The sequence below is a fragment of the Dermacentor variabilis genome, chromosome 5, assembly GCF_050947875.1.
Source record: "Dermacentor variabilis isolate Ectoservices chromosome 5, ASM5094787v1, whole genome shotgun sequence".
In the NCBI taxonomy this organism is placed as follows: Eukaryota; Metazoa; Arthropoda; class Arachnida; order Ixodida; family Ixodidae; genus Dermacentor; species Dermacentor variabilis.
In genome coordinates, this window is record NC_134572.1 from 59588343 (window position 1) to 59616326 (window position 27984).

The window sequence follows — 27984 nt, forward strand, 5'->3', positions numbered from 1 at the left end:
CATCAGACCAAGACCATTAAAGAAAAAAAAAAACATTTATTGGAAGGGACCAGTATCACATGCTTTTCATCATCCCTGTGCATTTTGACATTTCCTCACAATCACATAATTGTATACAACTAACAAGCACATGCATCTGACCAGGATCATTCAATACTGTTGACTGACTAAGAAGATGCGCAGCCCATCCCAAAGAATGACCAAAATAGCAATTCCTTTTTTTTAAGATTGCCATTTACCAAAAGTGTCAGTATAGTGTGTGCCGTCAATAGCATGACAACTGATTAAGGCAAGTTATATGTCACAAGTAACACTGGGATTTCTGCTTCTGACTGTAACAACAACTTTGTTTAGAAACGCGCGCTCTCATGTTGCCAGTTGTCTCACGTACCGGTAGGGTTGTTTAGAAACTGTTCCACAATCACCATTTCACGTTGCTTAATTAAAGGAAAGCCGAACCTACCTTACACTCTGCAAAAAAAAAGTTTTCTCTAAGCATAAAGCCAGTGCATGATGAAATTCGCTGTGGTTTGTTGATTTAACAGCGCACTCCCACGGCAAAGTTCTTCCTCATAATACCCATGAGAAGGGCAGCACCAAGATTGTGAATAATAATTCTATGTTGGGATATACTGTAGGCTCTACTGGCCCATATAGCGTGGATGCTGGTGTTGACATCACCATCACAGAGCTACCAAAAGCAGCAGGTACATATTCTAATTAAACATCTGTTTTTGTTTTACAAGTCTATGAACACATTTTTCTTCGCGGCAGCATACACGATGTGCATCTTGCAAACTGGCAGACTAAGAACTTCTTTTGGCAATGCTCGATTCTGAAGTTCTTCAGCTTCCCTTTAAGCAACAATTACAAATGTGCAGCCAATACATAGCAAATAGATAGGGTTCAATTATGGGTTTTGACGTCCCAAATCAGATTGCTGGCTGCTGTTTCATTGCACCTCGGCTAAGTGTCTCGGCTCTTTTCATGGGGAACATATCACTTGGTGATTTGGGCTACCCAGCCAACCACAGGGTTTCAGCTGCTACATCAGGGTTTTGAGACACACATGATAGAATGACCACATCATAACAAGCAGGCAGTTTCTAAAAGCTTATGCATTCTGTTCGTTTCTAAAAACATTCAAGAGAGGTGCAAGTACCTCCAGTGAAAGTTGGCTTGGAGTTTTTTTTTTATCGCCTGATTAATTTGTGTGAAGTCGCAACAAAACAAGTCTCTAAAACAGAATTCATGCTATGCAAGTACTCGCACATTTTACAGTTCTGTGCTGTTCACTATACATAGGAACATTTAGAGGAACTTTGGGGCTTCAGGATATGATGACAACGTAAGTACCTTCACTAAAATTGGCTTGACTTCAGAAACCTGGTAAACAGTTCATATTACACAATATGCTAGAGAGTAGGTAGCAGATTGCTTAAATACACTCTCTGCCCACATAAGTGCTCGCATGTTAGACTGCTTTCCTAGGTTTGCAGCAATTACAAATGTTAGGACGCTTAGCACTTGTGACAGCTTTTTCTTGGAACACAACTACAGTCAACTCGTTTTAATTCAAACTTCTGTGGACCACAAATTCTTTACACAACAGAATTATGACATACTAAATTTACAGGTACACCAATGATCAAAAGTATGTGGACCAGATTTTCGACAGAGACCGAACTTCCTCGATGCCTAAACATGTAACATAACACTGAAGACTGCAGTTTAGATCGGACATTGCAAAGATTGCAGTCCAATTGTCAGTTGCACGTTGTCAGTCTGTGTTACAAGAAATTTGTTTTTACTTTTTTGTCAGTACCCTTGCCATATACTTTTGATCGCGGGTGTACATGGACATACATGGTCATGTCTGAAAAGAGGTACGCAAGACTTCATCACTTTCTGTGGCAACTGGGGTCAAGGACATCAATCTGTAGTGTCTCCAGTTAAGATACACAGCAACCTGAATATCAGACAAGGGCATGTTTAGGCCATTCACATTAATGAATGCTTTTATAACCCCTAGAAAGTAAAAGAAGGTATGAATTAACCAAAATCAATGACTGCCTTGTTTGACTTAAAGGTGGCTTCAAGGACCACTGAAAACATGGAAAAGTGAGCCTAATTTTTTTAATCATCTGGATTTTGAATAACTTAAGTTTGAATTCTTGCGAGTCTACTGTACACTAACCTATACTGGCTGGTGACAGCTGCAAGCCATGAAAAATGCACAGCATTACGTGACAAATTTTTAGGCACCCGTTACCGACTAAGGCCTATGTTCCACACATATGATATCCTTATCTTAATGTGTGCACTGTAATGTGCAAAATGTCATATATAAAGAAACCAGAACGCGTGTCTGAACAGTGCAGCATGTTTGTATTCAAACAGTATCAAATGGTGTATGTAAAGGAATGTTTTACAATGCAACTAGTCTAGCAAGTAGACTACAGTCCTATACAAGCCCGGAAGAATAAATTTAATAATACAAAAAAACCTTGTCAGCTGATGAATTTGCAAGGCTACCTCCACCTGTACGATCACAGCCAATGGCAGGGCACCAATTTAATGTAAAAAGTGCAATGTAGTGTACAAGCTACAATGACAATGGCTGATTCTCGGACGACACCAAGTAGAGATTTCTTTACAAATTGCTCCCACCATAAACTCAAGTTAGGATCTTCATTCTCATTGTCAAGTGGATTCCGACTGTCATATTGGCGCAAATAAAGCACGTACTGCGTGACAACTATGAAAAGAAACAGGTTAGTGAGGGGGGAAAAGGTTTTTGTGCCCAAAGTTTGCATGCACATTTCAAAGTTTAAACTTGCAGTTGAGATTGTCTATCACAGCACTACGATGTTTACATGTGCTACGATGTTTGTGTCCCACAACTGACTACCGGAATGGTAGGCATTTACAACAGGCACAGCATTGCAAAGGTGTTCTACTGGTTGACTGCCAGCAGGCAGGTGAAATTGAACTCAATTCATGAACATCAGCAGAGAATGCTACAGCAAAGGTAGTGGACTGTCTGCATACAATTATAACACCGCTGTGAAATGGAGCTCTAGGGCAAAGCCAAATTGTATATGACAATTAATTTGCCTTCAGCAATAGAAATAGACTGTGGATAGCCAACTAAATGGAGGCAGTGAATAAGTGTATGATACTCCCAAACAGCACCTGAGGAGATGGCGCCTTGTCCCAGCTATACCTGCAGCAGAAATTTCCTGGCATTAAAGCTGTTATTGCCAGCTTGTGACTCACTATGTGCATGTGACAGATGATCTAAACCACAAACTGAATTGTCTTGCTACTTAAAGGCTTTTGCAACAATTTCTAAGAATCTGGATATCACCTACGTGCTTGACCAGACTAATTTACAATTAACAACTGCCTTACGCCAACACAGCACTTGTTGCAGCAATGCACAAGACACAATGTTACTATAATTCAGTCGAACCCTGATATAACGAACACAGAAATGACAAATTATTGGACATAATAAAGTAAATTGTAAATGTTTATTGCCAAATTAGCACGTAACGAATATACGCTTGTAACAAATAGGGGCTATAGCGAAGGTATCTTAGTGTTGGATGTGACTTCATCATAGCAAGGTTCGACTGCAGTGTGTTTTGCATTTGATGCAATAACGTGTACGTTATTTATTTTTTTTTTTGTACAAAGAGCCATTTTTTTACCCAGTATTGATGTTGATGTTAAGTATAATTCAGAGTGAGAACATCATATGTCAAATCTACGACATGAAAGATGGACACATGATGCCAGTGTTTGACATGAGCCCATATCACCAAAATATGCTGAAAGACTGCAATCTCCGCACCTCGCATCCCTCCATTGAAATTAAAAAAAGCCCCATAAGCAAAACTTGCTGCTTCAGATGCATTTATAACATAAAGTGAGTGCATAATAACATCAGTCAAGCATCAGAGGTGATGATGAAAGTTAGCACAATCAATGTGGTAGAGGAGCATTTGGTGGTGTGATAAGAGGAAGAGTGATCACAAACTTGAGTGTATAGAACTGCTGCGTTTGCACACACCAATGAGTAGGAGAAAAAAAGGACTTTGAGTATATGTGTATAGCATATGAAATCGCAGCTGCAAAGTATATTGTGCAACTTCAGCAGCACCACTCAACTTAGAAAAAGAAAGCATCAAGTAAAAAGTAAAAATTTCTGGCCCATTGAAAGGCAGGATCAGGATAGAGAACATGTACAAAGAAATTGCAAATTTGAATAAACAGCATTCTGAATACATCAAGCGACTGACAAAAAGTCAGGTATTTGCAGGCTTGCACTATCATGGACAAATGAAATGTGAACAAGTTTAACTAAAGCAGGTTTTTCCATTACTGGTTTTCACCGCTTCAAGCGACGTCAGACCAATTTTATACCATACGTTCAGTTCTGGACGAAATCGTTGGCTAGTGGATATGCAGTGGAGTGAAACTGCACTTTTGTATTCATTACCTACGAGAGATGTTCAATGTTTTAAACTTTGCTGTCAGCGTTTTGTTTGTCCACGATAGCACTTAGGTGGAAAATGTTGGCAATGGTGACGTCTTGTTTTTGCTGGTAATGTCACACTAATCTGGGTACATACAAGATAAAAAAGCGTACTTGTCTTTTAGGCATAAAAATTCCTCTCGAAAAGATGCAGGCAAATTTCGTGCACTGCCTTCAAGAAAAAGAAAGAAAGAAAGGGATGTGAATGGAACCAGTAGCCACAAAACAATGCAGTCACAAAAGGACGAGATTGGCAGAACAAGATGAAAAAAGACAACAACCTGGACATCAATTACGCTGTACACATAAGGAGTTATTATCCCTTGTAACTCTCAACGCACCCTGTTAAGGTTCCTACAGCCGCTGAAAACCTGACAACATTCAGCTCAAGGCCACAGCACAAGTACATTATGTCTCAAATCGATACATCAGCACAACAAATGAGACCCTTTCATAACAGAGGCACTCACCCTTGAACAGGGAGTAAAATCAAGATGCAGGAAAAACAAGGAAAACACATCGCTTATACCTTAGTTATATGGGCACACTAATTGCAGTTAAGCCAGGTCTTACCTCCATATTCACAAATGCGCCTTAACTTGAAGCCAGGACGACTTGGTCAAGTCTGGTTCAAGATATCGCTTGATGTGATTGCACCCAAGGAAACACATTGAGTGTCTTGGACATGTTGACATCAGCCATTATATTGAGCAGGACTTGGATTAAGTCGAGTTGTGGCTTTCACATTTCTGAATACGGGGTTTAGTTGCGGCCCAGTCTAGTTATGCCTAGTTACAAAAACTTAATTGTTTGAATCATTAACCACAGTAAATGTGGTCAAAATTTTGTAGCGATTGAGCACAACTAGAGTAGGCTGCAATACCCTAATTGAGTTTGCTCACTAACTGCAGCTCAGCGAAACTTCTCTTACCAATTGCAGCAGTTACATTCACTTACATGGAAAACCTAACATACCTCGCATGGCTATTAACTAATTAACTGCAATTACGCTTTCCGTGTAACTTTTCATAACAGCTGTAGGCCAAAACTTAGGTTCAGCTTAACCATAATTAGTCATGCATGTGTAACTAGAGTGCAACTCAGGTTTAACTGCAATTAGTATGCCGATGTGATTAGCGCCTTACTGTACAGAGCGAAAAAATACGTGGAAGACAAAGTGCACCTTCTCTTTGATTGCCGTTCACATAAGAGTTTATAAGACCGGGGGGGGGGGGGGGGGGGCACCTTTTGCATTCAGTGTGGTCAGAACAAGAGGTGTTTGTGTATATATGCCTCTGTGACCGCACGTGCAGCGATGTGCGGTGTGTACGCCTCTGGGAGAGACAGACATGAAGAGCCTAGGAGCAACAAGCCAGGGGCATCACATGATGCCAGCCCACAAAGAAATGTCGGTCATGCCAAAGTGTGGCGGTTGAAGACTGGATTCTGCAGCTGGCAGGCACCCTTTTTAGGCACTGGTACGAGTCACTGCACTACTTGTGCTTCACAGTCTACAGACATCATAGGAGAGTGCACGTGAACCGGGTCCTCTTTCGCACAGGTTCAGCAGCGTGTAGGTGAGGGCCTGCTGGCTTTGGCTGCGCCCGAGCCGCCTGGAAGAGAGGGTGCCAATGAACATTAGCACATTTTTTAAAGCATACCCTCTTATATGGTTGTGAGAGCCAGCCATAGAATCGAGATGTCAAATGTTTGACTGCATGCTTATTCATTGAAGCACAATTTCCACTGTTCTACGTTATTACATGCCACAGGAAGAGTTGCTACATATCCTAAGCCACAAAAACATGCCATATGATAAAAGAACGCAAAAGGCAGACATCATCTTCCTTTCATGGAAGCTTTTGTATCATGGTTGCTACCCGATGACAAAAGTGACGAGAGGTGTTTCATGAGGCTCTGCAGGATCCTGTGAATCTGCTTGATGCTGCTAACATAAGCACTTCATGCTTAAAGCCCTCGCCAGCTGTGCATATCAATGCAGAGCTGCTTTCAATTCAGGGGTGTCTAGCAAAAGCATCTTAAGTTCAGTAACTAGGTGTCTGTACATAGACAGGCTCCCCTTTCAAGGTATGACCCTCGCAATTCTTTTCAAGATTGCAACTTTTCAACATTGCCAGCAAACTACACTTAATGTTACATAATGTAACTCATCTAAGCAAATGTGGATGACGTACTTAGATCTAAAGTATGGTTGCAACCCACTCCTTAAAAGCATTTCCAGCAGCCAAGTTTCTTTCATGTAAACTTGTGAGGACTAACATCACAGAACGCTAACTTGCAGAAATAACAGCTATGCAATGGAAGATCACAGTAAGGTGCCACAGGAAATCCACTCAAAAAGGCACAGCACTTTCTCATTCTGTATGCAAACATTTTCTACAGAAACCTGCATGAACTTTTAGACTATGCTTTGAATGCTGCTAGTTCATCACAATACGAGTCCATGAATTTGCCTTAACTTGTACAAGTGATGCAACTCAACATACACGACTTCTATCGACTAAACACTTGTAAATACAAAATTTACTTAATTCAGACTTGTTAGGAGAACCACAATGGGTACCTATACATTCTTACGTGAAAAAATCTCAATAATACTAAAATTCTAACAGTCACTAGACCCAAATGAGAAAAAAAGGGGCTCGTCCAAGTAGCATGCAAGTAGGCCATGCCATACGTGCAGAAGATAAAGGTCTCCTTTGAAATATATGATGCGAGGCGACATGACAGAGATGTGCATCATGCCAAATTGCACATGCAAGGAAACTATACTAAGTACTCAACACTACCTACCGCAAAATGTGTATGTACATCACATAGTTGGCAATGAACCCTGCTAGCAGAACATGTAGGTGCACACTAGTTTCAACAAACTTCTCCAGCGAAAACATTACAAAGTAAAACATTACTACAGTAGATACATTAGCACTACATACTAAAAGCAATACTGCAATTAAGCATTGCTAGAACTGCAGCACATATCATGCTGCAGTTCTAGCAATGCTTCTAGAAAGTTCTAGAAAGAAAGCCACAGCTTTCTTTCTTTTTTTGGATGTTGAACATTCATGTCACACCTATTTGCAACACATTCATTGGTGGCAAATACGAAACTGCTGCCGTCTGTGATCAAAATGTCAAACTGACAGTGAAAAACCTTGCTTGTCTGAAGCAACAAAAACCAGGCATAATCGCATGAAATAAACTGTACTAATGCGAAATCGACAAGCAGAGCTCCTAAAAAATGCAGAAGGGGCTAAATAGTTTTTAGACCCTATTGAGTATTGAGCTAAAAGCTAATACATTGCTGTTCTTACATGGAAAATCTGTTGGCCACAGAGATGGCTGGATAATTTGAAATTAAGCAGTTGTGGTGATGCTGCCACCAACATTATTTCTACCCCAAAGACCAACGAGGCACTCGAAACAGCTTGGTCTTTGCAAACACATATTTCTGCAATTTTCACCAACTCCATATATACTGTTCAGACAAAAACTTGTCCTGAGAACTATTTGTGCTATTACACAAATGAAACTCTGGGCACTGGCTGTCCACGAAATGTGTACTCAAATTGTTCCAATATTTCAGTAGGGAATAAAATTGCAAAATACTGAGTTCACAGCAAAGTTTCTCACGGTATTCCTCATAGATAAGGAAGCACAAATTTCATTTCTTACAAATGTAGACTGTTGTTAATGTTTACCCGATGTTTCCTGCACTACCTATGTCACACAAACGACTTGAGAAAACTTTCTCAATTCAGAAAAATGACACTACAAAGTCAAACAATATTTTTCAACAATCCCTTTAAAATGTGGTACAATCCAAAATTTTGAAGACACCATGGGGTACACTACTGAATGGGACGGTCCTATAGTGGACTAATTAATGACAGTCGACTACACTATTTTCAGAGCATAGGTGCCCTGCCAAATAATTTATCAGAATAGCAGTCACTAAATGGGGACACAAGAGCGACCTAATGTAGAATGAACACTCAATGACAGCACACTTAACCGATCACAGTTTACATAGACATGCTTGGTTATTGTGAGAACAAAATGCCAGTGAACCACTTGTAGCATGCTCTTTCTTTCTTTTTTTGCAGAGCACAGTATAAATTGGCTAAAGGAAGAAAACTACTGGACAGTTTTAGCACAGTGTTATGTCATACTATTTCCAATACTAGCTGCTATGCCTGCGTGAAATTTGCCATCTACAGCTACCATCCAGAGTTTGCCAGATGGCTTCCATTGGTTATCGTAATTGCAAAACAACATGGCAATGCCCAAGCTGACTGCTTCAATTCTAATTTGCTCTCATTACCTGCTCTCCATCCTGACTGCAAGAAATAAATGGTAGAAGCAGCCTCTGCTTAGTCTCATATCGGGCTGAGAACAAATTATTAGGAATGTTCTGTCATTATTTTTGAGATCAGCTGTTTGTGTCAACACTGTTGGGCCTAAGAGAACAGCACAGAGCTGCATAAATGTATTTATTTCTACCTATCAGAGGGCGCCACAGCATTTAACATTGATTTGCTGATGATTTGTCTAGTTACGTATACGCCAGCACTGTAGCGGCAAATACTGGGAGCCTGGTAAACTCTGCACTTGTGCTGTTATGGCAGCTAGCATCAGTATTGGAATGGCAGTATGCTAACGCTATGCTAAAATACTGTATTGAAGCTTCATGCCTGTGAGCTACTTTTCAACAGAGCTTGTAGGAAAGCAAGCATGCAGTAGCACGGCATGCTTTTCACACAATTCACAATTCAGCACATACAAAACTGTCTCCAAGTGACTAATCTTAAACCATGAAAAAAAAAAGATAAATGCACTGCAGCTGTGGGTATCACTCATTCCTTCAGAGATAAAACAGAGACCAACTGGCCAATCAATTTTGTTTTCAGCGTTACTAGACACAAATAGAAAGATTTATCATAACTTCTCAATGTGCCTGCTCTGCCCACAATTTGCACGCTCAGGTGATGCAGAGAACTGCACTGATTTCATATTTTCAATAAACTAAGTGTGAAACTACAAATAAGTCAACTGGATGTGTTGCTACATTCTGTTTATTTGGCCTGGTACTCCAGTGATAGGTACTCTCTATTTGCTGCTGCAGGCATGAGTGTTATGAGCACGGGTACTTACATTTCTATCCGTAAACAGCCTATAACGAAATAGGCGTGCATCTAAGCATAAGAGACTAAATTCTTAGTTTAGCTAGTCAACGCAGTGACAAAACCTGACACACTTCTCATTCTCGCTGGCATTATGGAAGATTAGTTGGCATGAGTCCCAAGGTATAGTTATTTGATGACGAACAGTCGGCCACTGCCGCACTCGGCCACCAACCTTGCACATTCCCTGTCTCTCTCTTTCAAAACACCCCGTGCCTCACCTCTCAACTTGCAAGATCTTGTGCAAGGCCCTTGCCTTCTTCATTGAAGGCAAAAGGTGCGCTGCTCACTGATCACCCCTCGCTGCTCTTTGCTGTGTTAAAGTGCATGAGGTAGTCATAAGCCAAAAATATCCTGGCAGATTCAACTTCGCGTTATCTTTGTAGGCAATTGCTTGTGCATTATGACAAGAGACGCACTGCAGATGTCAGCGACAAACATGTACCTCAGCAAGCATAGTGGACCTTGCAGAGAAAGCGATACCTTTATCCAGCATTAAATTGTGCGCAATTACAAGACACAACGTTTGACTTTGTAGAAACATGCCAAAGCACCACAGTATGATGAGAGGACATGCAGTAAATTTCAGGCGCAAATGCAACCCGTAACTTCTTTCTTCGTTGTCAGCTAGATGATGCGCTCGCTCACATTTTATAACTGTTGCTCTGTGGCATGTCTTATGCACCAAATGCCTCAAGCGCTGACTTGCACGAAATTATTTCACCTTTTCAGGCTTGCATCCACGGTCTAATGGTTAGAGAACCAGGCTTCTGTGATAGGGGACTAGGTTCAAACAAACAGAAAATTCAATTGCGCGGTTTTACATGTCAATGCCATGATCTGATTATAGGCTCAATCACACCGACGACTTAGGGAGATTGCATGACCACTTGCAACTGGTGACCAAAAAGCGAGTAAGGTGACCGAAGCTCACACCGGCTTGATTATAGGCTCAATCACACCGACGACTTAGGGAGATTGCATGACCACTTGCAACTGGTGACCAAAAAGCGAGTAACGTGACCGAAGCTCACACCAGCAAGCCCGACTGTGCCCGACCTGCAGGTTGCATTCCTGGAGATTATTAAAATAGTTTTCAGCGAGAACTCTATAGGGATCTACGCAGTTCGCGCGCACTTTGCTGGTTTCGTATTCCGGTAACAGCCATGCTCTGCCGTGGTATCAGCTGTGGCAGCGCGGAAGCCTCTGAAGAAAAAGCAACGCTAGTGCGTGCGCCGGTGCCTCTGTTTACGATAAGTAGCCGGCCATGCTAGCCGCCTCCTGCCCGAACTCCGCACGCATAGCTAGGAGTATTATCGAAAGTAAGTTGTAATTTCTAGTTCGTGTTGCATGGGAATCGGCGCATCATTTATGCGCATTCTTTTGCCGTTGTTTAGCTTCCTGCGCATGCTACCGCGCACAATCGACACATTGCTGGAACTGCTGTGGCCTAGCATCACGAAGCAAGACACCAATTACATTCCTGTAATCTGCCATGGTGGCTTGGACTTGGTATTTGGTGCAGCACAGGACGCGGATGAAAACACATGCTAGCATAACTTTATACACGGCGCTGGTTGGTTTAGCAGTTCTGCAACTACGGTCATGTGGCTGAAAAATCGAACAGCAAGCGACTGGCCCAAAACAGTCACCTTTCAAGAAAAGTGACCATTTGCGACTGGCCGCTTTGCGACCAAGTTGGTTGCAATGCGACCACTGTCAGTCGCTGGTGTGAATGACCCTTACAAGGTGTGCGATAGCATGGAACTGCGCATTAATTTTGACCACTTGAAGATCTTTTACGGGCACCTAATGCACCATAGACAGGCGTTTTTGCCTTTCGTCCCCATCAAAATATGAATTCTGCAGCCAGGATTTGATCCTGCGACCTCGTCGTGCTTAGCAGCACAACACCATAGCTGCTGGCGGGTCAGGGTTTGAAACCAATCAGTGAACATTTTATTGTGATGGCAATTATATGGACACTCAAAATAAATTTTTGCCGTTGTCATCAGTGTGAGGTTCCATACACATTTAGGTATATGTATGCTATATGCCACGCCTTCCTATATGACATGCAATATATGCGGGTTATATGGCTACAGCATTTTTATTTGTTTTATTTATTCTAGCGGTAACTAGGGGCATCTAGTGTCTCAAGTTGGCCACAAACAGCTAGAGACATACAGACCTCAAAGCAAGGGGAAGAGCCAAAGAAAGCTATCACTTTAAAGCAAAAAGAAATTAGTTAAAGAGGCCCTGCCAACAGTTTTTCTTCAAAACTCAGAACACACTGCAATAAATATTACACTTTTCAATTAATACATTGCCACAGACATCTTTGAAAAGGGATCCAGTAATAAAAGAAATATAAATTGCACAATGTCTACTTTCCCCATTCCTCAGGGCAGTACCAATAGCAATGCCCTGTTGCTCCTTTATTTCTTTCTTATTTTCTTTTCCACAATGCACTTGTAGCCACCCTTTGAAGTTGGTATCGGATAGAAGTGCCGAAGAGCAACAAAGGAGTGGTGACAGAACGGGCAGGACGCACAAACAACCACTGCTTCCCTATTTGCTAAAACACTGAATGTGCGAGTGTTCACTCAGGAGTGATTCACGATTGTGAACAACCACCAAATGGCTGTCATCTATGGGCTGTAGCGCAGATCTATGATGTTATAGGTTGGGCATAATAGAGAGGACCTCGAAAGCAGCAGGAGAGCAATATTATTTTATGCACGATTGTGGACTCCCTGCTGCATGCACAGGGATTATATATTTGGCTCGCATGTTCATGACAGCATCGCCTACAGATTGTGAACTGAAAGCAGCACATATCTCCCCGGATTTCTTTGAAATTATCAGTCACACCGCATAAGACACCGACCTACTGCTGTTGTTGCTCTAATTGCCATCGATGCTACTTAAAAGCTACGCAATATGCTTCAGTACTCTTATCTTGGCTACAACAGAAAGAGCAAGGAGCACAAAGCGAGGGGTATTACTAAATAGACATGCTTCACATTGTTGCTACCACCTAGTATTCATGCTGTGCGTAGCAAGGCAGACGACTGTGGCACAACAGGCTGTTAGTCCCGATGCTCACTCGTGTGAGAGGAGTATTTACCTTATGTGCTCCCATCATGGAACCCAGCTAGGGTTGAAATGAGGCAGAAGAGAAAAGGAGGTAATGGACAATCTTGAATCACAAAGTGAACAGGGATATTGACAGAGAATAGACAGGTTTTGCCAAAAGTCACAGTGTACAGGTAGGAGAGCACACACACGGTGACTACTTTTTTCCGCCTTGCAGCAATGCATAAAGGTATAAAAAAAGGCAGGCTTTATACAATATATTATAGTCCGCAGAATCTTGCAGTGTTGTTCAGCATTAAGACATGACCTAGTCTACTAAGAAGAAAGCCAGCAAAAACAGACAATCAGTACAAAGTATGATTGATGGACGCATACCTGCCAAATCTCCCACATCTCTTGTAAACTTAAAGGATTTAGGATTGTTTTATGATTCAAGTTTTAAAGGGCCCCTCACCAGGTCTGGCCATATTGAGCTAACAAGCTCAGAGCACACACAGCACAATAATTATTGTGCCTGCAAAGTATTACATTGTTACGTGTCGCGGAAAGATCTGAAAATTCAATCCGAATGCCGTTTTCCTTCTCCTCACAGCAGCTCCGCTCCAACCCGGAGGATGATGTACACATGCTAGTGTGTTTATGTATACATGTTTGCACTGTGACGTTGCTTGTAGCGACACATGTGTTCGAGAATTATTCAAGGCAACATCTGTTATTTGTGTAATATGTTGCTTGAATAGACGGATTACAGCTTAGAGAAATAATAAAACACACAAACCAAATGTCTGCACGTTTTTGTTTTACTTGGCATCGCAGCGAGAGAGATGTACTTCCGTTTCGTCTGCTTGTTCCCACATCGTGCAGTCGTGCGTGCAGACACCGAAAATATGTAATTTTTTACCGTGTTCCAGTGTGGGATCATACTTCGTGATTCGCTTGTGTCTGCCTCAGTATTTGTGTAGCAGAAACTTATACTGCTAGTCACATGTCCTCGTGTACAGTGCACAAAATCGTGTGCTGCGTGAAACTAGACGATCACAACAGCTCGCGCGCGATGCCGTCAGTGGAAGTGCGCCGCGCCGCAAGAGAGGAGAAAAAAAAATGAAGGTGGCACCCATGACTTATGTGTCACGTGATCCTCGAGGTCCGGTATGGGAAAACACAGGAAAGGAATTTTGCTTGCTGAGGCTAGACGGGGCGAGTGGAGAGAGTGTCTTGCTTGGCAGTGGAGCTCGCCTCCTGAAATCATGGGTTCGCAGCACTGGAATATTTTTATTTTGGCTATTAAAGAGCCGGTTTGAAAATATTTTTATGGCAGAACGCTCCCTAAAGGAGGCGTAACAACTTCCAGAGTATAATAAAAATTTGCTGTGGAACCTGGTGAGGGGCTTTTTAAGAAAAATGCTGCTTGCAAAAAACTTTCGCTTGTCGGCCTCCGGACCTCCTCTTAGAAGTTTTCCTATGGTGAAAGGGTGCAAGAGAGAAGCTTCTTTCGAGCAAGTTGATAGCAACAAGTTCCCAAAGCAGGCGAGGTATCCACCAGCAAAGTCGCTGAAAAACGTACTGGACTTACTGTGATATAAAAAAATGTGTTGCTTGTTAGCCTTGGCTGTTCCAGATTGGCTGCTGCTGCTTGTGTGTTGTGCCTAAAGCTAAACCATCATTAATAAAGTGCATACGTATCACACAAAAGGCGCGTGCTCAAGGAAAGCGTTAAATGAACAATTGCTACACACAATAAATGTGTGCAACATGTAAAGAATAGTGCCGACGTGCCCAGTAGCAATCCTGCACACTTGTCTGTCACGCATGAATCTTTTTCACTGGTTTTCATTCAGTAGATCACGCACTTAGTTGCCCAGCAGTTGGTCCTAATTACAATGACCTACTGGCCGAGAAAATCATAAAATAGGAAACTATATGAGAAAAGATGTCACTCATTTAATTGTGCAGTTCATTCCTTCACTGTGCTAGTATCTCAGTTTTCATGCTTTTCTGGGTGGCATATAACTCTCAACAGTCAGAGCAGGGCAATGTCAAAAGCTAGCACCAATGACCCGCAGGAATACCTAATAAGTAGGTCAAACTTATAACAATCAGTGGGTAATTCATTATTTAAGAATGATTAATCAAACTTGTACACATTACAGAAAAAATTAACCAATTACAATTACTACTTTCAAAAATTTTTTTTCATTACAATTACCACACAACAGACCCTTATCTCTAGTGCACACATTTTGAGAGCTTTCAGCGCCGCTGCAAATGTCTTCACAGGTAAACGAGGAAAGATTACTGAATAAAATTTTGAAAAACAATTCTTAGTGAAGTTAGTGATTACTGCCCATTAAAAGGTAATTCAGCAATTATTACAAAGTAATAGATTAATTTCATGTTACTTTCCTCCGTATTTTTATTAGCATTGAAAAAAACACAGTAAATAGAATGGGCTGGCCTGGCTCTTTTAATGCATCCTCTACAGCCCTTCAAACTTTGTTCAATTTCACTAAGAATTGCTTTTCAAAATTTTATTCGGTAGTCTTCCCATGTATGCTTGAGAAGACATGTGCAGTGACACTGAATACTCTGTAGATGTGTACGCTGGAGTAAAGGGCTGTGTTGTAACGCACGAGCACCTTGCTGACAAGATTGTGGTTACTTACCATATTTAATCACATAATGATCACACTTTTTCGTTTAAAAAATTGACGCAAATTCAGGAGCGCGATCATTACGTGGGTTAAATTTCCCACAAAAAGAAAAGTTTTCCTTTTTTCATTCCACATTTGCTGCGGGATGACAAGCAGGTGGCTGCCGCTGTCAGTGTGGGACACCAAAACAAAAGTGGCGGCCTGCGGAGCAAGCCGAACGAGATTATTTTTCTTCTCGTGAGCACATTATGCGCATTGAAACAGTTTCTTCCGTATCAGTAATGAATAATATCGTTAATATCGGCAAGTATGCGACAATAACATAGCCATGTCCCCTTTGAGGGGACAGAAACAAATGGGCATGCGCAGCTGCCAGTGACATAGAAACACATGGTGGGCATGCTGCGGAAACTGCGGCATTCGTCTTCACTGCTATCCTAATACGGCACGTTTCCGCTAAGGGTGGGCGAATATCTTAGCTGCGTTACAAGCGTCGGTGTATAAATAGGGTACACTTCTAACGTATAAGTGTAAACGTGGCCACTATCGTTGCCGCTCACCATTTCTTGCGTGCCCATGAGTGCAGACGAGAAGAATCGAAGGGCGCCCTTTACGTTGTTGTTGAAACCATTATGAAGCCTACAAATAAGAAAGCTGAGGCAGGTTTGGTTGTAGCTTCTTTTTTCATGGAAGTGCGGAAAGTGATGAATGGAATGAAATGGGGCACCTGCTTAAGAATGTTGGGTGCGTGCAGACCGCTTGGTATGTCTTCAAGAGTCGTTCGCGTAGCATTCAACAGATGGTAAGCGCGATCATCATAAGCTAGACTTGGCACACGGCATATCGCTGCGACAAGTTCAGGGTGCTACCATTACACGGGAAAGAAAAAAAATTGAATTTTAACGACAAAATTCAGGGATGCAATCATTACGTGAGTGCGATCATTACGCAAGTAAATGCGGTAATGCCACAGTCGATGCTCGGTTGTGTGTCCTTTATGAAGCACAGCACTTCATTGTTGCTGGAGCTTGGGAACGTGCTTCTGGTAAAGTCAGTGAAAAGCTAAAAAAATCTATGGGTGACTCCCTGGCAGAAATGTCTGAAGTGGCAATTATTATCAAGCCATAGAGGTGCCATGTTAATTTGTCGGCTACCACCTGGTGGGCCTGCTAATGGCGCCTTTTGCTCCTTTGCTATTTAGACCTAAACAACTAATTATAACATATGCCAGCAAATATTCGCATTGACAAAAATGATGCTGACTCTGTAATGTAATTTAATATAAAGCTGCATATTATTCAGCCTTAAAAATGATTTTTCTGTGCTACAGTTGCAAGTTGGGCGTGTTGATATATCATGATTGAGATAAAATGCATAGTGCGTCAGAAACGGGATAAAAGAACACAGACAGCACACATGTTTGGCGCTAAATCGCAAGAAAAGGTGCATATGAGTTCCACATATCAAACAAAGAGAAACATAAGCGTTTAGTATTCACCAAAGTCTTCTGTCTAAGTCCCAGAAGTCATTACGTGAAGATGAATTGAGCAGCAGCTCTTACTGCCTCACAGGGAAGAAAGAAAAACATTTATTACAAGTGAGAAGCTCAGGGGTCAGACTTCCAAGAGAGGTATGCAAATCTGCAAGCCTGCCATGTTCAGGCGATTTAGGTACAGTGGCTACAAGGGGGAAGTGTGAGGAGCGCGCCCGGGCAGGCGAAGCGCTTTGGAAGGAAAGGGGCAGATGGCGCTGCAGCGCGCATACACGTCAGATTCTTCGGCTGCAGCGTTGGTAAACGCGTGTTTTATACGCGGCGGACGCAGTTTTTCTTTCGTCATGTTTCCATGGCTCTCACTATATTACAGAAATCGGTTCTGCTGGACACTTGGTTGTACAAGAGAGCCGGAAATATTACTGAGTTAATTCCAAATTGAGCAGAATGTCAAGAGAAAGCAGACTTACCGTTTCCATGTTGGATCGCCCAACAGCGTAGATTATTTCGCGACGGGTTGATTTCTGCTGTACTCGGACAAAGCACCACATGTTCAAATGCGCAAAATTTCTGAATAAAGCTTTATTTTGCTAAGCTGCTCTGGTAGCGGCAAAATAAAATGATTTCCTGGTACTTGGGAGTGAAACCTCTTCCAAACAGTCCTTAGGTAACCCGCCTCAGTTTCAAGTGCTTCTTTTTTTCCCGCGATGATTCCCTCTCTTTGTTAAGGGATTTCATGTAGAAATGAAGGCGTGTTAGCAGGAAAAACTTGGTGATGTGGTTGGTAATACTCAGCCCATGAAGTTCACAGCCAATCAAGACATTGTTCTTCCTGAGACAGCATGTCAGCTGATCAAGGCTGTCATAGTGCAGTTGGTTGTTGCTAAACCACATAGAAAAGGTGAGTTCTAACGCCTCTACAAACGAGAAAAGTTCGTGGGATGGGTAGAGCAGACCACCTTTGTCACAAAATTTGGTAAATGTCGAGAGTTCTTTGTTAGCATTCTCCGGATTCACGAGAAGCTGATCAAAACAGTCTTTGCAGTGAGTTTTCAGGATGGTCTTTCGTGCAACATACCCTGCAATGTAAAACACCAGGCGGCTGTCGCTCGTTTTTTCATTGTACACATGGTCAGAGAGAAGCTCAGATTTCTGGAGCCTTTGTGAAGCATCTTCTATCTGTCCTCTGTCAAGAAGTTCATCCACTTCACCGCCTGCTTCCTTCTCACCCAGCAAAAACTGCAGGGTGCCTCCTTCACAGTTTCCGCTGCTCGGCGCTTTCACTAAGTTATAAAAACTTAGGCAATTAACAGTGATGAGGAACTGGGTTGCGTTGGGGTGGTCATTACAGCCGGAAAACTGACGTATGACGCCAAACAGTTTTTCCAGGCTATCCTGACAAAGGCGGCTTGTCAGCAAGTACTTGTACCCAAGCTTGTCATGGACATACTTTAACAGATCTAATGTTGCATGGAGGGTAACCCTCAGTCCTTCAGCTGTGCTTGCTGACAAAAAACCTACTCTGGAAGGTGCCAAGGATCTTTCCCATTTGTTAAGGTACTCGATGAAATCTTTGATGTTTTTCTCTTGAATGGACCCAAGTCTTAGAGCTTCGGATGGAATACGTGCTGTCATCGCCTCTATTAGCTTGGCCATTGTGCTGACAAATGCCTCAGTTGCTGCTGGGTCACCCCAATTCCTTTGAATTTCATTCTTGTAAAAGAAAAGGCCACGAACGACTTCTGAGCTGAAAAGTTGGAATGCTAAGTTCACCCTCATTTTCTCAAAATTATTGGGCTTCACGTGGCATGCACTAATTTTTGGCATGACCTTGAGGGTGACTGCACATTTATCTTCCTCGTGTGCCACCCTGATGTGCTCAATGTAGGCAGCACCATCCGGAGTTTTGTAGAAGCACTTCAGGAAACCGTTCCTTACGCATTTTATCAAGTGGGGAAAATCTGACATAAAAAAAAGACGTCTTTCTTTATCAACAGGATGAGCAACCGACGACTTCACACAGCTCGAGGAACCAGATATTCCAAATATGCGCCACATAGAGCGGTTCCATGAAGCGCCATCAGCTGTCACAAAATCAACCTTCAGGCCAGCTTTTTCGGCAAGAATCACAGCTTCTAGGACGATTTTCGACAACAGAGCTGCCTTCACATTGCCCCTTGAGGCAAAAACACCAAGTATTTGATGCCAAGAACCGCTTAGAGGTTGAAACATGACCACTAGACCGTGATCACAAGGCACATGTTTCTCACTTTCGGGGGTGAATTTTCCTAAGTCCACAAGTCCCTCAATCTTTCCCCCTCCAACTACACTGAAACACTCCGACAGTTTCATCTCATCTATTATCAGGCCACCGTGGCACCTGAATTCATCCATGGTCTTCGTTTTCTTGCCAATCCCTGCAAGCACAAGGGAGTTGAAGCCAAACCCGCTCTTATACTTCCGCATATATGTCTTCAAGCAGGTTCTGTTCGGGAGTGTTAGTATTCCCTCTCTTCTGACGTGCTCGTAGAGTCTTGGACTCTTCATGCGCATTATAATGCACTCGAGTAGCCAATCTGGGTTGTATTTCATCCCTCTCAGTGATTTGCGACGAGCTGCCTGAAAACACTGCAGTACCGCGAGCCTTTGCTTAGGTGGAAGAGCTTTTAATCTGTCTTCCAGGACGCTCTCTTCCAGTTCTACACTCTGCCTCTCAAGATCCTTGATGGTTTGTGTGTAGACTGACAACTTGGCCTTGAGTCGCCGAACAGTTTGCGTTTGAAGTTTTTTCTTCCTTGAGAGTCTGGGAGCTGAATTCTGGCTACGACGCTTTTTTGATCGCTGGTTCAAAAGAGCTTTTCTTAGATGCTTGCACATCACACATGGCCTACTGTCATGCGCTACACCACGACACTTTATGCTTGAAATGATTGCGTCAAAAAAGTGAAATTTCTTGCTTCCCAACGCAAACGGAAATTCATCGACTGTGCCGGCTCCAACACAGACTTCCATGCTGTCGACCTCTTTCAAAAGAGATGTAGGATCGGTGGATGACAGCCCCGACTGGCGCACTCCCTTTAAAAAAACATCTTGTTTCACACAGTTCGCTTCTTGTGAAAACACAACCAGCTTGCTTGCATATAGGACCCGTTTATCCTTCCCTGGTTTGCACACACTGTAAGCCACAGTCAACGGCGAAGGGTTCAACGTGTGCATGCCCCACGAACACGACGGTAAAGTGAGGTCCTGAAACGAAGCTGTGCAGTACGGAACCTCCTCGAAGCCCACACTCACAGAAACGGCACTGTCTTCTGCACATTTCTTCTTGGCTGGAGCTGTGGGTTCAGGCTTTGCGGGCCGCTTCCTGTCAGGCGGCAGTTGCTTCGATAAATACTTTGGTAGGTTTGGGAAAAGCGTGGGCACAGCTCCAGGAAGCAACAGAGGCCTGCTTCTTTCGATTCGGACGAGCTCTCCATTCACTGTGTGCTCAAAGTACCTTGAAATGTACCTTGTGTCGAAATGAAGCTCGCACACCGCAGAGTTCTTCTCGAGTTGTTTGTCAGCACGCGGTATAGCCCGCTGCCACTGCGCCAACGCCAGTTCATTCTTGGGTACACCAAACAGCGACAGTTTCATCTTGCACGATTTGTAGCCAGTAGTGCACCCAGGCACAAAACAGTGGCTCTGTTTTCTGGGCATCACCACACATACAGCGCACAAGAAATAACTCACACAACTGCCGGCAAAGCCGAGAGAAACACGTGCAGCACAGCTCACGCCAGCGTATGCCACCGCGCCTTGCCCATCGACTGACGTGCAAACGTCGTCGAGCGCCGCCTGTCGGATCCTCCTCAAAGGCCTCAGTGGACCGCATACGGCGAGCGGCGCGCTGCTCACACTTCCCCCTTGTAGCCACTGTAATTTAGGCGTACCTGCAGGATACTGATTGTGGGAAGGAGGTAACCCATGTACATGTTTTCATCTCTTTGGATACTGTAGTTCCTGCCACATTTAAGTACTCAAAGTTATGTTCCCTGTTATAGCTCGTTTTGTCAAAAATGTATCTTGTTGCATGTAATTGGCTATTGAGTAAACAAAATAATTGCCAAATTACAATATTACCAAATAATGCAATTGATTACAAGTAATACATACAAGTTTGTTATTAATGAAACCTCAAGCATCAGTGGCAATTGATTCTGCAGTTTTAGTGGTGGTGCCAATACTGTCCCCTGCTTACTTCATATGCTTGTCTACGAAAGCTCAGTTGATGACATAATTGACAATTCAGTGTCACATGAACAAATGACATTGAACCATGCTGCAAGCAGCTCAAATAACTTGAAATTCTGTGCTAGTGAGTCAGGTGGTGCCTCGATTGTGGACTGAATTGGTGGTCAGGTCTGTTGTGTGAATCTGTCTTGTGTGCAAAACAACGTGGAGATGAGCGTTGAGGATCAGGACCGTCAAAATGAACTACTTTGTGCCAAATTGGCTATATTTGCGGCTTTTTGATTCTAAGACTATCAGCTCCTCAACTACTCAGGCACTCTCTTTGGCTACTTTTGACAGCAGTATATCAGGTATTGTAGTAGTGCCATAAATCAGAAAATTACGTTGAATTTTGCACATAAGAGTCCATTTGTTACTCCACAAACACAACTTGGGCATAACTACACATGTGCTAAATTGTGAAAATCAAGCATCTCTTAAAATCGGAAAGTATTTCATGGTGCACTGCTCCAAGGAAGCTTCTACTGAGAGGGGAACCTGTCTGTTTTCTTTTAAATTCCTTGTAAGCAAGCTATTCTTGCAAGCGTAATCAAACCAAACTATCTTCAATTATCAGCTTCAATTATCAAGGTAATGCTTTACTACCATTTCGTGTAATTCTACTTGCGCTGGATATTTATGACCAGACGTAGTCATTCAGAGTGCACCTATTTCTTTTGCTAATTTTAATTGTTTTCTTCGCTATTCTGTTTTCTCTGGCCAAGGCTGGCTAAAGTTTGGCACATCTGTGATAACGTGTGTACAGTTTTTGAATTTGAAACCCTGCAGCACCCAGCCACAGTACATGTTCTGTAAGTGACTTTTAGTGGTGTTTGTGGTACACACATTTCAAATATCATAGGAGGTTGCATCTCTTTTTCTTCTTTTTATAGCATTGAACAAAAGAGACACGAAAGTGGAATACCCATGGCTTGAAAAATTAAGTGCGTCTAATTACAATTTTAACCAAGTCAGCTAAAGGCTGATCATGAAACTTTTGGTGAAATCTGTATAGTACTACCACAAGTCAGCTAAGCAAATACCCTCCTAAATATGGCAGTGCTCTGTGAAGTAAAAATTCACAGAAAACAATCCCAGATGCCCTTATGTCAAAGTGGGCAAACCAATGAGGTGCAAACCAATGTCCCATAGTTATAGGAGCATGGCAGGAAAGATTTCAATCTGGCAAGAAGTTTCGAGTAACCACTGTTTCATATCTTGGAAAGAATCAAATGGGTACTGATAAAAGCAGGCACCTTTCATGAAAGGTGTGGAATGTATCCAAAAGCCGTATTCTCAGATGATCACTTCTGTGTGGCTTGGCACCAGAGGTGTTGGCATTTGTGGGAGACGGTGTGCCTTGCACAGTGGCGAGTGCGCTGTCTCAGATGCATCATCTGAATCATCATCTCAAAGCATCATCGCAGACGATGATGCTTCCGGTGCCGAGTAACACAAAAATTTGCAAAAGTGACTGACCGAGAGTATCTGCTGTGGTATTAAAGAGCTCTTCCGCTTCAACATTTTGAACACGCCCTGTGTCAGTGGAGTTACAAGCAACCAACTGCTGCTGCTGTCTTGCCCTCATGGCATTCCCAGTGATGGAAGTGGCACTTGGGTCTTTTGAAGCAGAAAAATGTTGGAAAATTGTTTGGAGCAAGAAAAGAAAGCATTGGAGCAGTAACTTACTGCCCTAGTGCAAAGAGGAAGCACTGTATAAGTTAGTACTTTCTGAAACATTGCATTCAATATGTATTATACTAAGATTCAAGTATTTTTATTGTGCTAGCAATTATGTGGACACCCAAGGTGCACTTCTGCCATTGTCATCGTCGTCGCTGTGATGTTCCGTATAAAGTCCAAGCACAATAACATCGTCACTGCGTGCCATATGCTGTATGTGGGAGTGAAACTTGCAAGGGTCACCCCACAATCGCAGCACAATCTTGCACGCACAAGGGAAGAAAGTGGGGAGGAAGTGTGCCATCTTCCGTTGCATGCAAGGCACTGAGGGGAGTAGGGGGGGGGGGGGGGGGGGGGGGTTCTACTTTGCGGCTACTGCATACGGTGCAGCCAAGCGGGAGCCACATCTTGAAAGCGATCTGTGATGCGGACAAAGTGCGCCGACGAGTGGTGGTAGCTTCATATGCACTATGCTTTCAATGGCTACTTCACATTGAAGCAAGAGGCAGCACGAAGGTCAATTCACTCTCTGCTGCTGCCGTGCTTCCTCACTCCAGCGTTCTTACAGCGAGTTGCTGTTGTCATTGAGTGAGATGTGTTCATGTTTGCCTGTGTATGCATGATGCCGTGCTTGCTAATTTAGTAAGTGAATATTTAGAAGTTTACATGACCAATAAAGCTATTATCCTTACTTCGCATAGCTATCAACTAATTTGCTATCGCAATCGATGCTTCATCTTTGGGCAGAACTGCGACTATTTTTTTCAACTGACTGGTCCATTTTAATGTTATTATATAAGAGGATGAAGATACGTGCAAGCTTCATCCTGATTCACAGTTAATTCTGCATTTCAATAAAGAGTTACCCCTCCCCCACCATCAAATTATCATTTCATCTGATAAACGTTTCATCTATTATAGCATTTAATCTGCTGAACAAGTAGAATATATACAGCTGCCAAATTTTTTATTAATATGGCGCGAGTGCTGTATTCTCGCACATTAATAATAATGCACAAGGATAAGCTCACGTGCTGAAAGCTCATGCTAATCACAGCTTATGGTATTCTAGGCTGTTCCAAGCAAGACAATGGCGCACTATCTGTTTGGCAGTTACACAATTTTAATAAAGAATTGAACGGCCATACTATATCGACCCTATATATCCCTACAATTGAAATTACTAGTTGAGCAAGTTGGTAGTTGATCAAAAGCACGCTTAAGCAGAACAAATTCAAATGGAACAGAAATAATGATACTATTTCAATTGTCCTCGCAGGTATAAATTGAATAATGCCTGTGTTGTGTGACTTGTGCATCCGTTACTACGTCCATTTCCAGTTTTCGAGGCTGCCTTGTAATAAAATGCGCCTTATGCATTTGTCGATATACTACCAGGCGACTCCAAGAAAAGCACATCGAGCAGCTGTGCCCTCACAATTGTGCATCATCAAAATTACATAACATATGAACACTCCGGGCAAATTTCTGCAATTGTCATCTGCTTCAACGTGGCCATGAGGTTCCCTATGATGTCCAAGTGCAGTAAGATGGTGGCCGCTTGCCATATATGCTGTAGCAGTGATGGAAAGTGCGCGAGGGTGAGTTAAGAAGGATGGTGACTGGATGTGTTCCCCCTTCTTGCATGTGCAAAATATTTCCATTTCGCAGCAGGTGCTTGTCAGCGCAGGCCTGGCACAATACTAGCAATAAATGACAATTTGACGCAGTATGTGGCAGGGATTTCCTTCACGGTGCAGCACTTCCATCCCTGCATTCCTCCCTTTTTTATCGTTCCAAGCTGCACTAGAAGCTGTGCTACTGCACCCACGCAGGAGCGTGATTGACATACTCCACCCATCATTGTGCCAAGGTATCAACATTGGACGGTGTAGTGTGACCCTCCACAGCACCACGAATCTCAGAGGCCATGGTACCGGCACAATGGCCTCAATCTCTGCCAAGAAGTTGTGCCACAGCACATATCAGTAACCAACTTTCTGCCAGAAGCACTACTTAGCCATGAAATCTACAGAAATCCACCCAGTAGCCACCAGCTTTACTTTTGCAGAACAGTGAGAAAGAAAAAGTGGTGGGTGCTTTGAAAGATCGAAGGATAAGACAGGCAGCCTTTCAAGCAGAACTGGATGCTCTGAGCAGCATGTACAGGAATAGAAATTGACCCCAGATGTTCATGGCAGTACAGCCTAGTGACTAAGCAAGTTTACCTCTGATGTACAGAGAGTCATTGGCTCTCCTGTGTTTGCAATTTTGTGTTCCTTGTTTGTTGGGCTGTGTTGCCAATATGAACAGTATTGAACTTGCCTGGCTTGCCGTTCTACACTCCTCAAAAATTGCCTTTTGAATCCAAATTAATATTCTGCTGATCAAAACGACCCCAACCATTTCCTAATTGCAAAGGAGAGGCACTCTTACCACCTTTCGCTCCATTTTCTCTTTGATGTCTCTTGCAAGTGTGTAGAAGGCGTCCTCCACGTTGATTGATGACACAGCACTGGTCTCCATGAACTTGATGTTGTGTTCTATTGCCAACTGAAAGCAAGAGCAAAATGCTGTGGCCCCTTGTAACAAACTAACAAAAGGCAAAAGACAAGCTTTACAGATATAAATATTTCAGTCATACTTTCTTTGTTGTGACAATGTGCTTGCAATTGCTATTCGCAGGTCACGATGAGCAATAAGCCACGGCCAAAAATTTTTATATGGCAATTTCAGCTTTTGAATCTGTCCAATTCATAGCCATGTGACAGGGGCACTTTCGAGTATGCATGATCCAACGGTGACTGTATGCCGAATACACACTGAACATTACGTAGTTTTCAAGCATACGTGACATCAAACCTGCTGTACTCAATTATGCCTCATCCTTTAATTTCACAAGAAGAGCTTGACGCAAACTGATTACAAAGAGAACCATAAACCCCATGTGAAAAGAGTGTTAGTGGTAGAAACAGAATATTCACAGCACATGAGCAAAACTTGGAGGACGCTTAAGCTTCCCCTCTAAGAGTGGAATGCGATAGATTTCAACAATCTCTGACTGCCTGTCACACTTCCCGGCGACTGCAGCTTTCTTGCAGTTGCATGGAGGAGAGTGTGATGGTGGTGCTGCAAGGAACCGAGCGGGCTGAGCCACTTGCAACAGGGGTTTGTGTTTGAGTTTCCATGTAACAGAATTATGGTTTCTAGCATATTCAAATTAAACTCCGATGCTATCATATCTGTACGTTGTGTTCAGGTCATACATTACAATTTTTGTACACATTTTACTTTGAGGAATTCAATTAGTTTCGTAATGCCTCTGTGCCATGCAGAGTACCTGCGTGGTTGTGGTTCAGATTTTCGCCAAGCGATGTCCAATGCCAACATCAGATATTTTGCGACACGGGGCCCTTAATGCTAGCACGTTAACAAGCCAATGCAACCCATGTGCAGATCAGAATGTGTGCAATGGCTTTATGACTTTGGAGCCCTTGGAAAAACATGCATAGATATGTCCTCGCTGCTTAGAATCATGTGATCAAAACCACACCTGTCACAAGTGCCATTCAGGGCATCGCAAGAACCATACCAACATGCTGGAAGAAATTTGAAAATGAATGTGCCCAGTGATTCGCAGTAACAGTTTTATCTTGCTTGTGTGCTGCATGTCTTTATCTATCTTCGTTTATTTTTTGCGGTGCCATTACACCAGAACGAACCCACACCAACTAGCCCAACTTTCAGTCCTTTGGAAAAATAAGTAGCTGTAATTTCGGTATCGTTACCTCTTCTAATAAAGAAGAAAGAGTTAAGCACCACATTACCTTTTCTCCACGCTCTTTCGAAACTTGTCTGAGTTCGTTCATGTCACACTTGTTTCCAAGTATCATCTTTTCAACGTCTGCCGCCGCATGCTGCATGAATGAGCAAACCAACGAAATCACATTTCAACGAGGTGACTCTGGTTAAAATAGAAAGAGTTGCGCGTCAGAAACATTCGGTAGAAAAGATGCAGACTGCAAATAACGTGCCTCGTCTGTGTTCCTGATCCACGTCTTTATGTTTTCGAATGTGGCTTCCTTTGTGACATCGTAAACGAGCATGATTCCCTGCATGTGGCGGAAATGAAAAAGTTTAACACACAAACTTGAAACAATGTTATCGCAATTCTCACCATTGCCCCCCTGTAGTAGGCAGTCGTTATCGTGCGGAAGCGCTCCTGGCCAGCCGTGTCCCTAAGAACACAAGACAAACACGCGGACTGTCAGAGGCTAGTGACAAGCGGCGGCTTAGATGCGAGGAGATGCTATTACCATATTTGCAGCTTGATTTTCTTCCCGTCAATTTCGATAATCCGTATTTTAAAATCGATTCCTGCAATTGTAACAAGGGCGCACACGTTAGCAGGCCGTAATAAACAAAAACTGGTTTTCCAGTGTCACAAATTTGACGTCAACAAACTCCACATCGGTCATCCCGACTATATAAACACCACAGCCCTGAATTAGTTTCTTGTTTCATTTGTTTTTGTGCGATGTCATAATCTTAACAATGCGTACTTTGAGCTGATCCCTTGATCGACAGAGTAACCGTGGACAGAGTCTATGTTTCGTGCCATAAGCATTAGGTAACGGTATTAGTGGCCGCCACGAACACCACTGCGTGCCATCGCGTACGCATAAAACTCAGCAGCTGTTACGGCTTAACTGCGCATCGCAATGTGATTATATATCATCAGTATCAATATTTAACAACCATTTAATACCTTAATACGGATATTTATGCTGGAGGCGACGAAAGCCGCAAGCATAGAGGACGAACTAGTGAGCTACACATCTCGAGCATATGACCTAAGATGAATGGGTAAGTGACAGGTTACCTATTGTCGATATGAAGCTTCCGTCGAACTTGTTGTCGGAAAACCTGAACAAAATAGACGTTTTGCCGACTCCGGAATCTCCTATGAGAAGCAACTTAAACAAAAAATCGTACGATTTCGCCATGTCAAGCAACTAAACCGGAAAAGAAGGGAAAGCC

At 42.8% G+C, this 27984-nt stretch overlaps 1 protein-coding gene across 4 annotated transcripts; it reads right to left on the minus strand.

Annotated features, from left to right (window-relative positions):
• Positions 1-16: 16 nt before the first annotated feature.
• On the minus strand, positions 17-27984 carry LOC142582643 (ras-related protein Rab-8A-like). Of its 4 annotated transcripts, none has more exons than XM_075692560.1 (8): positions 27827-27984; positions 27261-27321; positions 27122-27182; positions 26979-27056; positions 26772-26861; positions 25384-25497; positions 12878-12904; positions 17-6156 (listed from the first exon to the last, which is right to left on the minus strand). In XM_075692560.1, the coding sequence occupies exons 1-8, from the start codon at positions 27948-27950 to the stop codon at positions 6064-6066; spliced, it is 648 nt and encodes a 215-aa protein (XP_075548675.1). In that variant the 5' UTR covers positions 27951-27984; the 3' UTR covers positions 17-6063. The 4 variants fall into 4 exon arrangements, with proteins under 4 accessions (XP_075548675.1, XP_075548674.1, XP_075548677.1 ...); XM_075692559.1 differs by having other exon boundaries at positions 25381-25497; XM_075692562.1 differs by lacking the exon at positions 12878-12904.

What these genes read in the sequence shown, in the direction of transcription:
- LOC142582643 (XM_075692559.1), bottom strand. Translation starts at nt 27,950, where the DNA reads ATGGCGAAATCGTACGATTTTTTGTTTAAGTTGCTTCTCATAGGAGAT. An exon ending in CCTACTACAGGGGGGCAATG is followed by an intron (nt 27,057 to 27,121) that starts GTGAGAATTGCG and finishes CGCCACATGCAG; the next exon opens with GGAATCATGCTCGTTTACGA. An exon ending in CGAAAGAGCGTGGAGAAAAG is followed by an intron (nt 25,498 to 26,771) that starts GTAATGTGGTGC and finishes TCTTGCTTTCAG; the next exon opens with TTGGCAATAGAACACAACAT.